Source organism: Garra rufa, chromosome 3 (genome assembly GCF_049309525.1).
Source record: "Garra rufa chromosome 3, GarRuf1.0, whole genome shotgun sequence".
In the NCBI taxonomy this organism is placed as follows: domain Eukaryota; kingdom Metazoa; phylum Chordata; class Actinopteri; order Cypriniformes; family Cyprinidae; genus Garra; species Garra rufa.
In genome coordinates, this window is record NC_133363.1 from 53,755,804 (window position 1) to 53,770,137 (window position 14,334).

Sequence of the window (14,334 nt, forward strand, 5' to 3'; positions counted from 1 at the left end):
TGCTCTTCCAAGATTGCCCTGAATAAATAAGTGAATAAATCATTTAATCATGAATGGGGAAAACAAAACAAAACCTTTTACACCAGATAGCTAATAGAGGTACATCAGTAGACTGTCCATACCATGTGTCTTCAAACAAGTGACACATGCACATTTTTGTCTTATTCATTCAGTCCTTTAAGAGCTGATTGGTCACTTCTGCTGGGGTTTGCACTGAGCCGAAACCACTTGTGTGATAGCAGCCAATCAGCTGATGTCATGAAAGTTGCAATGTTGCACTTTTGTTTCTTTAAAAAGTCAATTAAAATAAATGACGAAAAAAGAATATTTTAATTAAAATATTAACAGTAATTTATTTGTTTTGCTATTTGTTTTTACAAGGTAAACAATTGTTCCTGATACATACTTTGTTTTAAATCAGATTTACTGAAAATCACAGACCGAAGGTATACTGTAACTAAATACCATAAATGCTATTTTTAAAAATGTCCACTTTTTGAATTTAAGGGAAATATGATATTGCTGTTGTAGTTGCATTATAAAGTTGTCGGATGAGTTTATGTCAGTGTGTTGTTTTCACCGAGACTGGTTCTGTTTTCACACCTCTTGCTGCATCAAAAGCACTATACCAGAAAAATAAGCGTTATTTACTATACACAGCTGACATCTGATAAACAGCCTATTTCAAAACTTAAGGTATACATAACACTGTTTGGCATCTGTACATATGTGGTTAATGCTTTATTATTTGGTTTGTATAAGAACAAAAAATTAAGAAAGAAATTAGTCTATTCTATGTAGTGACAACAACAACAAAACTGCACAGCATTGGCCTGATGTAGCAGATCATTTCTGTGGGTGCAGTAGCAGTGAACGTGATACGTTTTTATTAATTTTAAAATTCTTATTAAAAAAAATGTCTCTCTTGTCTTCATACATTTCATACAATAATTTATTAACCATGAGAACCAGTGTTGTGTTCTTTTGTTTAGGCCTTAAAGTCATTAAAGTTGGACGTTTATAAGACAAAGATTTGTAATTTCAGCACCAGGGACAGAGACATAATGAAAAATTTTACACTGCAATACAACAAAATCTTTTCATTTTCAATCAGAAATCATAGGTGGACACTGGACATGCAATTTCTGTGCAAGCATAATTTTGACTGTAAGAAATGGCTGAAAATTCTTTCAGAAGTGCAGCACTTTAAAAAACATGCAAACTAATTGAACAAATCTTCCATAAAGCAGTGAACCAGGAAAGCTATGAAACGCATTTAATGTTTCACAAACATTTTATATGCCACTTTTGAAAAGATATACTTCCATTGTACATTTTCTCAATCGGCTCATTTTAGGAGCATAAACTATATCTTGTGTTTAGATATTACTTAAATCTAAGTTGCAAAGTTAATGTTTTGATCAGTGGCATACAGTAAGTTTTGCTTTCTAACTAATCTAATATGAGGAGGACATCTGAGTTGAATTTAACCACAAAAGTACTCAAATCATCACAACATAAAAGACACACACCCTAGTTACCAGGTCAAAGAGATAAAAGCACCTCAGTTATACTGTGTTCACAAACATAATGTTTTCCTACTCACTGACAGTCTCATGATTTGGTTTATTCACAAAACAGATGAATCTTTGGCCTTGTTTATGCCACTAACAAAGCTTAAACCACAGACTCAGACTCTGTCCATATGTGGAGAGGATGTGATTGTGGCTGTCACTGAAGTCAGACAGCAAAGACGAGATGCATTATTTCCTGTTTAATGAAAGGCAGGAAGAAACTGCTCATTACAGAGTGAGAGGTGCTGAGGGTGAATGTCAGCAGATACACTTTCAGCTTTCGAAGTGTCGCAGCATATTATTTTAATTGATGTATCTAAAGTTGCTTCATTTAGGCCAGGGGTGCCCAAACTCGGCCATGGAGGGACGGTTTCCTGCAGAGTTTAGCTCCAACCCTAATTAAACACACCTTAATGTATGTAACAATTACTTTCAAAAGAGATAAAAAAAAAGTTGTTAAATTCACAGCCAAATCCAATTGATAAATATTCTGATTCATGAAGGTCATTGTATGTTTCTATTTGCATGCACATGTATGCCTGACGCGCACATGGCTGAGGCCACTTCCTACCCACAAGACAGGCCTCTGGTTTTTTTATTTTTTTTTGCACCACATTTTGAATTTAACCCACTGAAACAACTTTCAAACGCTTACCTACAGCACTTTGCTTTCCATTCAGTTGTTTTCAACTGCCTTAGAAAAAAAATATGGTTTAGGTATAACAAAATAATGAGGTAAAATATACAGTCTTAGAAATTGAAATATTTATCCATTAAATATGTAAAGAATAATTGATAACAGGCCAATCAATTCTTAGAAAATAATGCACAATTGCTAATAATTCAACAGACAGGAGTCAATTATTCTACGTATACTATGGTTACCATACCTTAGGAAATTTAGATGTTGTATTTCAAGACATTTATCAGAGATTTTGCATTTCAATTACCTCAGTGATTCTATGCATCTCTCAACAGTGTTCGGCAGCAGCATTTCTTCTGAAAGCAAAACTGTTGCTTCATCGATTTTAAGAACAGTGCCATTACCTTGCTGGTGGGGAAACGTTCTGTAGTTTTTAAGTTGCTAAATCAATTTTTGTTAGAGCAACACTGCAAAGTCTTTTTGTGCGGGTGTGTCTGTTTTTAAGGGAGAGACAGCAGGAGAAGGAGAGTTTGTGCTTTCCATAGATAATAAAACATAATTCTGTGGCAAAAACTGTGAAATAATTAGTAATTTTTATCATATTGTTTACTGTATTTATTTGCTTGGTCAGTGTCATTCTGGGTTTGGTTCTTTTGCCATTGTTAGCTGTTCTTTACAGTTAAGATTAGAAATGTGTAGTAGAACAAATAAAGAAGACAAAAGAAAGCTCAGGAAATAAAGAGTAACAAAAGAAAGTCTGAGAATATTGCTGGGCCCATGGCAGATTTTGTTCCAGACTTTGTTGGAATACTTAAGTGTACTGTTTGACCATTCTGAAAAATGACACTACATGCCTTTGGTTAGGAATAGACAAGTTCAGCCCTAGAGAGTTGCTGTCCTGCGGAATTCAGCTCCAACTCTAATCAAACACACCAGAACAAGCTAATCAATGTCTTAAGGATTAATAAGGTTATTGGCAGTTGAGTTTTGAGACTTAGAGCTAAACATGAGTGTTTAATTAAATTACAAAAATCACATAATTAGCTTAAGACAAAAAGCTGAATTTTTTATTTATAAACAAAAAACAAATATTTAATTTTAAAAAGTTATAAGTCATCCACATTGGCATGTTTGTTTTTGTCAAGTCAAGATTATTTATGCAGCGCTTTTTACAATACAAGTTGTGTCAAAGCAACCTTACACTATTAAAATATTAAAATAGGACAATAGTGTGTCAATAATGCAAAAGTTGTGTGTTGCATCAAAGTCAAATTGCAGAGGGCTCATCTGGTTGCCATGGCCTTGCGCTAGCAGCCGTTTAGGTTAGTTCTTTACTGATGATCTGTCTCTGGGGCTCATCTAGTTGACCTGTTATCATAGTATCGTATTTTTGTAAGAGAAATCATTTGAAAGCAATATTTTAGGTTTTATAAAAAGGAGCGGATGTATACTGTGACCAAGTATGGTGTTCCATACTCGGAATTTGTGCTCTGCATTTAACCCATCCAAGTGCACACACAGCAGTGTGTGTGTGTGTGTGTGTGTGTGTGTGTGTGTGTGTGTGTGTGTGTGTGTGTGTGTGTGTGTGTGTGTGTGTGTGTGTGTGTGTGTGTGTGTGTGTGTGTGTGTGTGTGTGTGTGTGTGTGTGTGTGTTTGTTCACAACCCACACAGGTTTGTTTTTGTGAATTGTGGGGACTTCCCATAGACTTCTATTGATTTTATACTGTACAAACCATATTTGCTATCACCCTACACTGACCCTACACCTAAACCTAGCCCTCACAGGAGACTGTGCATATCTTTACATTCTCAAAAAAAAACTTATTCTGTATGATTTATAAGCCTTTTGAAAAGTGGGGACATGGGGCAATGTCCTCATAAGTCACCCTCTCCTTGTAATACCTATGTTACACCCATGTCATTACACAAATTTGTGTCCTGATATGTCTCACACACACACACACACACACACACACACACACACACACACACACACACACACACACACACACACACGGAGCTGTGGGTAGCCATTTATGCTGCGGCAAACGGGGAGCAGTTGGGGGTTCGGTGCCTTGCTCAAGGGTCTCACCTCAGTTGTGGTATTGAGGGTGGAGAAAACGCTGCTTATTCACTCTCCCCGCCCACAATCTGGACCTGAGACTCGGACCTACAACCTTTGGGTTACAAGTCTGTGACTCTTAACCATTAGGCCATGACTGCCCCTCAAAGTACAGTACACAGTACAGCTTAAGAATCTCAACGGCATTTATAGCCTGATGTTGATTTCCATTGTATATTAATTATTATAAATTGACATGTCCATTATTTTGTAAATGTAAAATAAGACGTATTGAAATTAAATGTGGTAATTAATGTGGTAATCTTTGGCATTTAAAATAATAATTAAAAAAAGCTTGTTAAAAAAATAATAGTAAACTTCTAGTACTAAAATGCTAGTCAAAGGAGCACGCACAGGATTTTAACACCAGATCAATGAGGTCCAAGTCAGACTTCTTTGGTTTCACTTGTCATGCCAGTTCAATTCTTTCAGCTTTCTGAAGGTTGAAGACTTTTGTGGGACGTTGTATAATTCAGTGTAGTAGTAACGTCAGTCTGAAACAGAACCACAGTATATAATGATAAATCAAAATTAGAATTAAACTTAATTATATAAATAATAAATATTGACATAAAGCACACTCAACTTTAAACTGAGTCTGAAAGCAAGCAAATAAGGTAAAGCAAAAGTAGGTCTTACCATTGATTGATTGAGCACAATATAGGGGATCCCATCTTAATAAATGATAAGAATTTATGTATTACAACTACACTGAAAATAATAATTGTTAATTTGAATTCTATGATTCTATGACTTGGATACAGCATGTAAATGTTACCCTTTTGTCTGTGTTTGTACAGCAGTGCACCCAGAAGTATGATCACAATCACAGATATATAGTTTAAAGTTATTAAAACCAGGGTAATTGTGCTCCATGGCGTACCTGCAGATACGAAAAAAACATCATCATTTTTCAAAAATATTAGTGATGGAACAACACCGTGAGTGATTTCCCCTTCAGATTCAGTGCACACCTGACCCTGGCAAATACATTTTTGCATCTCCAAACAGTATCTCTCCACACTTTCATCTTTTGCTACAAAAAAAGCGATTATGTTTGTCAAAGTCTTTTTCAAATATGACATATAAACCTTGATATGATGAAGCGATTGGAAGGGGTTTCTCTCCAGATTTTTTTTGACCAAGACAGCAATGGTTCTTCACTCTACTGGAAAAATACAGGCAAAGTTAACACTGTCACCAGCTTCAACGATCTTCAGATGATTCCGAGACACAACGTCTGCATTATCTGATCTGCCTAAAAATAGAAAGAAGTAACAGAACAGTTAGTGTTTCCTGCTGTACATTAGATTTTCTCTGTAAATGTATGATGTCTTTCTTTCTTTCTTTCTTTCTTTCTTTCTTTCTTTCTTTCTTTCTTTCTTTCTTTCTTTCTTTCTTTCTTTCTTTCTTTCTTTTTCTAAGTGCAGGTCTGAGTTTAACAGAATACAAAATAGTAACTTACACTTTAAAATGCAAAGCAAGAACATAAAAAAAGGCTTTCACATTTTGTCGCATCCACTCCAAACAGGTTAAATCATCTAGAGGGAAAATAATAATATATAACAATATTTATTAATATTATTTTTATTATTTTTTTATTATTATATTATATGCATCATTATAAAATTGTACAATAATTCTCTGTCACATAACACTTAGAAAAAACATACGGCTGAACTTTAGTATTTGTGATCATCCTAAAAAAAAATTTGTCTTAAAAAGCTGTTTCACAAAATAAAGCTTTCATTAATTACAGTTCTCACTGTTGTGTCATGTAGTCTTCTTCTTTCTACTGGTTAATTCACTTGAGTTACCTTTCACCTATATATAGGTGAAAGTATACAGAGCTGTTAATAGAATTACTTGATTACAGTGAAAAAAAATGATTTTCAGAGATATTAAAAAAAAAAAAAAAAGAAAGAAAAAACAACCTTCCTAATATGTACCTAAACTAAACCTGCAGGGTTAGAGAATAGTTTTTTTTTTGTTTGTTTTTTTAAGAAACTGACCTACTCAAAAGATTGACGCCAAGATTGGTTTTATATTACCCTGGATTGAATTTCTAATACATCTCCATCAGGGGTAGTGACCTTTTCATAGTTTTTGAAATATGTCAACTTGGTTGAGACAGTAAGCACAAACTTGCAGTGTTAAAAATGCAGATGTATTTTTACTGTGTTCAAAATGGCAAGTGGTTAAAGTGGTAGAGGCCCCAACAAGTATTTTTGCAGTGGGGCCCAAACAACCATAGTTTTGCACTGAAATGCTCTGGGCTTTAATCTATTGATACCACAAAGCACATACTCCTCCACAAAGTTAGCATATGTTCATGTAAGAACACGTGATGTCAAGAGCACCAGTCAGAAGAGAAAAACAGTGTGCATCATTTCCTGTAGAGTGACTGACAGGAAGAAGCTGCTCAGTACAGACTGAGAACTGCTGTGGTGAACATCAGCGGAGAAAAATTGAACTTTCCACATGACTGTCAACACTGAATACACTGCAATTCTAAACCATTCTAAATTAAAAGTTACTTTATATAATATATTCATAGATAGCGTATGTATAATATTTTAAACACTGCATGTATTTTTTTCAAATGTTTAAGATTAACATAAAGATTTTGATCTGTCAATCGGAATTCTCCACATATGTAGATGGCACACTAACTATTTTACATGCAAGAATTTGCCTGTTTATTAAATAACCCACTACTTTGAGATGTTTCGTTTGTGTGCTCAGATGTTTTTGTGCACCTTCGTGCTTCTGTATCTGTACGTTTGCATGCATGATTGTGCACAGTGTGGTTTGAGCTTTTTCCAACCACAGGACTGACCCACTGGTGTGTTTCACGCCTCTCTCTGAATCAAAAACCACAGATGCTCCTTTCTCAAACAGGTGTTACTTTACCTTGCATTAGTAAAAAAATAAATGCCATATTGATTATTTATTCTGGGTGACAAAAACATCTTATAAATAGTAACAGTTTATTTTAAAGCCTTACTTGCTCAGCTGAGCTGACAAGTTACAATGCGTGCATTTCATAAGACACAAATTCGTTTTTGTTTTTTTATTAAAGGAACTTGCTTTATTAACCTTAAAATACAAAGAATTAAAAGTAGGAAAATGGAAGCAATAAAAATAAGTATACAGTAAAATTAAAGAGTAAATTGAAATAGCAGTAACCTTAAACATTTCAGTTTTTAGTTGTGGTCAAAAACACTTTCTTCAACCTTACAGTAAGTATAGAATTTTAGCATGAAGTTAGGATTTTAACATTAGGATTTAACATTTTAGCATAAATGTAGGATTTTCAAATACCTTTAGATTATTGTAGTACAGGCCTCACAGCCTTATATTTTTATGGTCTGATGAGTTTTGCCACATGTTTCCACTAGAGGGTTCTCATGAGCTATTTATCAATAATACTGGACAGCAGCACTTTTTGTAACTCTCTTTAAAAACATGATGCAGACTAATGCTAGCCCAGATATGATTTATTGAGTCTTTATTTCTTTTATTTATCATTAAGTTGAAACATTATCTATTTAGTATTTGATTGATGGACCACAAGGGTCCAATGTATCACTATTGGTCAATAATTATATTTCTGCAACATTCTCTTTAATGCTCAAGTGAAAATATTGCTTACACTACATTCTAGGCACATGAAAAGTATATTGATTTATTAATTAATGTAGCTTTCTTGAGTAAATGTTAACAGTATGTGTTAGTACAGTAGTACAATTTAATCTAAATACCTTATTAAAGCAGCAGCGAGCATGACTAGAAAATAATGCAAAAATGGTCAGAGTTGACACATTTCAGTACCACGGACAGGGATCTCAACGTATCTTGCTCTTCTCAACTTTAAACATTTTCAAGAAATCAGTCAATCTTACAATAATATGCTGTATGTTTAGGCAGAAATCCAACAAACTGGTCACTCGAAATTATATTAAATGTAAATCAGTTCAATTTATTCAACAGAATAATTTAACATTTTTCACAATTAGTTACAAAGAAACAGCAAGTAACACTGAAATAAATGTGAAATTTTAGAGTAGAAATCCTATTGTAGTCTAATAGTACTTCAATAATCTGTCTTATTTACAAAATTTCAAAAAAATATATTTTTGTCACAGTGCAAGTCAATTAGTTGAATGTAATTAAGATGTTAAAATGTCTTTTGTTTTTTGTACAACAGAGATATTTTTTCACAAAATGTATTGATTTCTCATGTCCATATATTGCATTATCTTGAATGTTTTTCTCTGGGTCTTCTAGGAGTGCTGGATCTTTGTTGAAATCTCAAAGCAGCATAATTCAAAGCAGTTCTGTCTTCGTCCTATATCAGCACATATAATACAGTCAGTTAAATATTTTGCCTGTAAAGACTGGACATTAATATTAAATTACATAAGCAACATATGGTATAAAAGCACATGGAATATTAAACTACTTACCATTAAGTGACTAGTCTGAATGTTTTGAGTCCCATCTTGAAAAACAATAAGAATTGTGCATGACTGCACTGTCCTTGAAACATATTGATTTGCTTACACAATGCAGAAATATGTTACGCAACAGTTCCTACCTTTTTTTCGCTGCATGCACAACTGTGTGCCCAGAAATATAATCACGAACACTGATAAACAGTTTAAAGTTCCTAAAACCAGGGCGATTATATTCCAAGGAATCTGAAAACCTTAATTAAAAATGAAAGTAATTAAGAAAAAGTTAGCAATAAATCTGTGAACAGACAAAATTGTGTAACTTAAATGGGCACCTGGCATGTCAGGGTTTCTTGCATCTCCAAACAGTATCTCTCCACATGCGACCACAGCACAGTAGTAAATCCCATCATGAGAGTGAATGAGGTTTCTCTTGGGCAGGTTGTAAATACATTTGTGTGCAGTAGAGTTCACATCAGAGCTCCTCTCACATTGAGCGTTCCTGCGCTCCTGAGTGAAAATAATTCCTGGAGGAGTTTCTCTAGATTCATGTCTGAACCAGTAGACGTTGTGTTCTCCTGCACAACTCTGACTGAGGATAGTGCACTGCCGAGCCACTGCAGAGTTTTCTGGGTCTTCTGGGTATTCTGGGTCCTCTAGATCCATCATATCTCTATCATTGTCAGACTGCATGTTCTGTTGTTTGCCTGAAAAGAAAACAACATGATGATAATTTGACCAGACACAATGTACTACATGTACCACAGTAAAATGTAAGTGAACATTCTGCTTACCTTTTACAATAAGATCAGTGCCTTCCCCAAATTTGAACTGATATACATATTGGACACAATAATATGTTGCAGTGTCTGATTCTTCTGTATTTGTAATGCTTAGATTAAAACTACCATCAGCTTTTGCTACAAAAAAACGATTATGTTTGTCAAAGTCAATTTCAAACCTGACAGCTAAAGCTTGATATGATGACGCGATTAAAAGGGGTTTCTCTCCAGCTTTTTGTTTGACCCAAGCAACGGTGGTTCTTGACTCTTTTAGAAAACCACAAGTGAAGTTAACACTGTCTCCAGCTTGAACAATCTTTAGATGATTTTGGGCCACAGCGTCTGCATTATGTAAGCAAAATAAAATGTCATGGATGAGAAAATGGTTATTATTGCTTGCTGTAGAATTGCTTTATTATGCAGTACAAAAAAAATAATACTTACATTTTGAAAAGTAAAGCAAAAGGATAAAATGTTGATAAATCATTTTTTAGGAGATTCTAAACCAGTTGATTCAGAACCTCTTCGGTGAATCATCTAGAAAAATAAAAATATACACAAGGTAGCTTTATACTTTAAAACTTATTTAAAACATATTTACTCATGTTACAAGTTCTTAGGTTACCTACAAGACAAGTTTACATTGTGTGCATTAGAAACATTTTTTTAAATTACATTTTAATGCAGGACAACATTTATGGATATGTGGTCAAAATTTTGCTTTGGAAAGCCGTTTCAAAAAACGGAAAATAAATATCCAAAAGTTAATAATAACTAAAATTATGAATTCAAAAACAGGCTTTGGTTAAAAGAAAATCTGTACTTACAGACTTCATTAAAGATCAAAGTTGTTTTTTATGTAGAGTCTATGACAGGTTTATCTTCCTTCTCAAGACAGTCCAAAAGAGGAAGACACACAGAGACTCACCTTTATATACTGTACCTCCCTGTACAAAAGAAAAGCACCTTTGCGTGATTCTATTGGCTGATTTACCATATTGTTTATCTTAATGGCATGTTCATGGTGATAGTAACATCAAATCTAAAGTTTTCTAGCAGACTGACACATTTACACCTAAATGCAGTATAAATAAAACTATTAATTGTACTATTAATAGTACAAATATTTATTGACGCAAATAAATTAACACTCAAAGTAGTTAGGTTGATGTAAACATGCATGCCTCTATTATCACCAAACAATATTGGAAAGAGATGTTTGTTTGCTGCTTTTCAGAAGAGGCTGTATCTGTAACAAGCACTGTAATTCATGTGGAAACTTTTTGTTTTAACAGCAGTTGGCTGAGAACACAACTGATGTGTATGTTTTCTTCCTTTCTGCTTTCACGCTTTGACCACAGCTAGAGGATCCTGCACCACTATTATGCAACAATAGAAATTCATGGGCCGGTACCACTGAAATGCCTTAACCTTGAAGCCCTAAAAGTGGTTTGTCTGTGCTTGCCTATGTTTAGCATTATAATTTCATGCATAGAATTATATTTAATAAAGCTAAATTAAGTAGCTGGACCATGAGTCCGCTTAATTATGGAGCAAATAATAAGATGATATAAATGGATAATTACATTTTACATTATTTCCGCCTTTCAGTTAATTATTGTTACTCAAATCTGTTCATATAATATATTATAGATATATTCATATCAGTTAGTTAATATGACTCACAGAAGCATCTTCTAAATATAAAATGTAAGTGCTATTGAAAAAATCTATTTTGTGGCAATTGTTGAACTGTGTCAGAAAAGGAAAAAACATTGCATGTAATGGAAAAGAGCAGTGAAAACCATTTCCGCTCAGAATGGTGTTTGTGGGCTGTGAATGAGTGTGGGAGGTAAATGAAAAAAGATCATGGTGACTAAGAGTACTAAAAATATATAGGTCACATGGCCTACCTGTTAAATAAATCATATCGATTTATACACTGTAATTATGCAATTCAGTAATTATTCTGCCTTTTCTAAGCAGTTAAATTGTTAGTAGTTTACACTGTTGTGGAATAATGTGATTTATTCCTCTGATCCAAAGCAACATTAGCAAAGGAAAACGGCAGTAATAAGACTGGGGATATTTTATGTTGTCCTGAAGCCATTTAGACTGGATTTGTTTTTGCTGAAGTTTGTCTTAGCAAGTCAAAAAGTACATTTAAGATGTGTTGTTTCTTCTTCTTCTTTTTTCTGTGTTCTTGTATTTTGTAGTTGGATAAAACATGTACCACAGTGTATATTGAGGTGTCTCAATGTGAGAAAATTAAAGGAATGGGGGACAAAGGGCCTGTCCACACGGAGACGCGTTTCGCTATATACGCAGTGGCGGTTCTAGACAAATTTGACTAGGGGGGCCAAGAAGGGGCCAGTGTTTAACCAGAGGGGCACATTAAAAAATGACAACAAGTGATATTTAAAGATTATAAACTTTATTTTACTTTAAAATCATACAAACATTTTAGGGATGCTCATATTGACCGTTCACTGTTAATCGACAGTAAGAAGTACTATAAGTTAAACGGTTTAATTATTTTTTACGTTTGCTGCATGGTGAAAGAACTTTCTTTGTTTTAATGAGAGAGTTCTCAGAGGTGTAGAGTTTCAGCAGAACTAAACCGGCACTTGATCATGAACAGGGTGTCTACAGGTTTGACCAAGTTAAATTTAAGACATTTTAAGACTTTTTAATACCATTTTCAAACAAAATTTAAGACAAAATTGAAAGTCCCGCAAAAGTCTAGCACAAAACTATGAATATATTTTAAATTATTATTTTATTTAACTGATTATTCTTGGGAATATTCAACAGAAAACACTATTCCAGAAGAAGAAATTATTTTCTATCCCATGACAAAGTCAAGGCTCTCACACACTTTGAAGCCAATGTAACAGTGTAACAAACACGGATTTTGAGTCATGGATCGGATCATTTTTCGGATCAGCAAAAAAAAAAAAAAAAAAAAAGTTTGTTTTTTCCTAATTACTGAATGCTTACTTTAGGTAGGCTACTTCTCATCCACAGCAAAAACTACTATCTGAACTAAAGTTCAGTAACAAAACAAGAACAATTACACAAATGACAAGTGTAAATGAATACAACATAAAGTTAGTAATAAAATCAATAACACTAGTATTCAGGAGGGGAAATTTAATAATTAATTGTAAAATAACTAGTGTTTCTCACTGCAGGTATTTATAGGACGCTGTCTCTTTAAGGCCAAATGCCCAAACCGAATACTGGCACGCATCTCTTTCTCAGCTGTTTCGGTTCACTGAAGACATAAACGACTGTTAAACAGAATACCAAAACGGGTATCAAGACATGACTTGGTATGTACGTTTCCGTTCAAATAGCAGTTAAAGAGGAATCAATCTGTGTGAATCGCGCCGCGCGCCTCTCTCTCCTCTCTCTCTCTCTAAGCGTGCTCGCGCCAGTTGTGTGCGGCAACGTAAAAACATGTGCTAATTATAAACTTTTACTCTATTATGGTTAAATTTAACTGCTAATCTGCGATTCAAATGCGTGTAGTTGGGCGGAAACCCGCTAAATCTGGCAACGCTGAGGCGTTGTCAAGCAAGCGCGTGTCTAGCAACAGAACAGATTTAGAACCTGCGCAGGAGATTCTCCTCAAAACGATAAACTTTTCCTTTTCAAAGTGTAAAAAAATTAAGACCCTTGGATTTAGATTTAAGACAAATTAAGACATTTAAAGGCCTTATTTTAGGACAACGGAATTTAAGACTTTTTAAGGATCCGCGGCCACCCTGAACAATGAACAGCTGTATATTTTTATTAACTAACGTTAACAAAGATTTTACAAAGCCATTTACAAACTTGATTTAATTATCAGTGTGAAAAACAAAAGTAACACGGTTATGTGCAAGAACAAGTCACTCACGAAATGAAATTGTTTTGCTTACTTTCGACTCTTGCAACAGGAGAAATAAATCGTAGCTCCTCTATCCAAGAGTAGTTCTAATTGTTGCTGCAGTGTTTGTGTGCTCCGCTCTAATTTACCCATTTAAGTAGAACGATGCGTCGCATTAGTTCCGCTTTTGGCGCTCGTGTGTAAAACCATAATTAATTTATTTTATTTTATTTGGTCAGTACGGGGGGCCACAGGGGTGGCCAAGGACACGTCTACAGGGGCACGGGCCTCCCTTGGCCTCCGTGTAGAACCGCCACTGTATATACGTATACATTTTTTATCGTATTGGCGTTTCATCCACGCGGATCCGGCGTTTTAGGAGACTGAAACCGCTATTTTTTGAAACCGGGTCCCAAAGTGGATAAATCTGAAAACGACACCCTCGCGGTTTCGTGTGTAACGTTACAGCCAATCCGTATATTTTGCGAAATGATGATGTCATCACATCACGTGGCGGCTGCGTCACACGTAACAGCTACAACAATATTGGCGGACTACATGATTGCGTTCGTGTTGCTACTAAGCCTGCTAGCTTTATTACAGCAAAATCTATTGCTTCTATGCAACTGTTATGAGCAACAAGCGATAATGTTCTCATCTTTGTCTTCTTCTTCTTAGTTCGTATACAGCGCGCAAGGTTATGCGCATGCTCAAAGTCTTCTTCTCCGTGTATAGTGTACCTCTATGGCAGAATTACAGCACCCCATACTGGTCTGGCATATATACTACACCGTTTTCAGTGGTTTCGTGTGTTCGGAACTTTTTTTAGAACGAGGGGGAAAAAAATGATCGGATAGGGAACGCACCGGCTTCGTGTGGAC

At 34.8% G+C, this 14,334-nt stretch overlaps 1 protein-coding gene across 1 annotated transcript; it reads right to left on the bottom strand.

Annotated features, from left to right (window-relative positions):
* Window positions 1-8,526: 8,526 nt before the first annotated feature.
* On the bottom strand, window positions 8,527-10,104 carry LOC141331359 (uncharacterized). The gene is made up of 6 exons (XM_073836392.1): window positions 10,024-10,104; window positions 9,592-9,921; window positions 9,133-9,504; window positions 8,941-9,051; window positions 8,810-8,844; window positions 8,527-8,691 (listed from the first exon to the last, which is right to left on the bottom strand). Exons 1-6 carry the CDS (start codon window positions 10,064-10,066, stop codon window positions 8,599-8,601), a joined length of 984 nt encoding a protein of 327 aa, XP_073692493.1. The 5' UTR covers window positions 10,067-10,104; the 3' UTR covers window positions 8,527-8,598.
* Window positions 10,105-14,334: the final 4,230 nt, after the last annotated feature.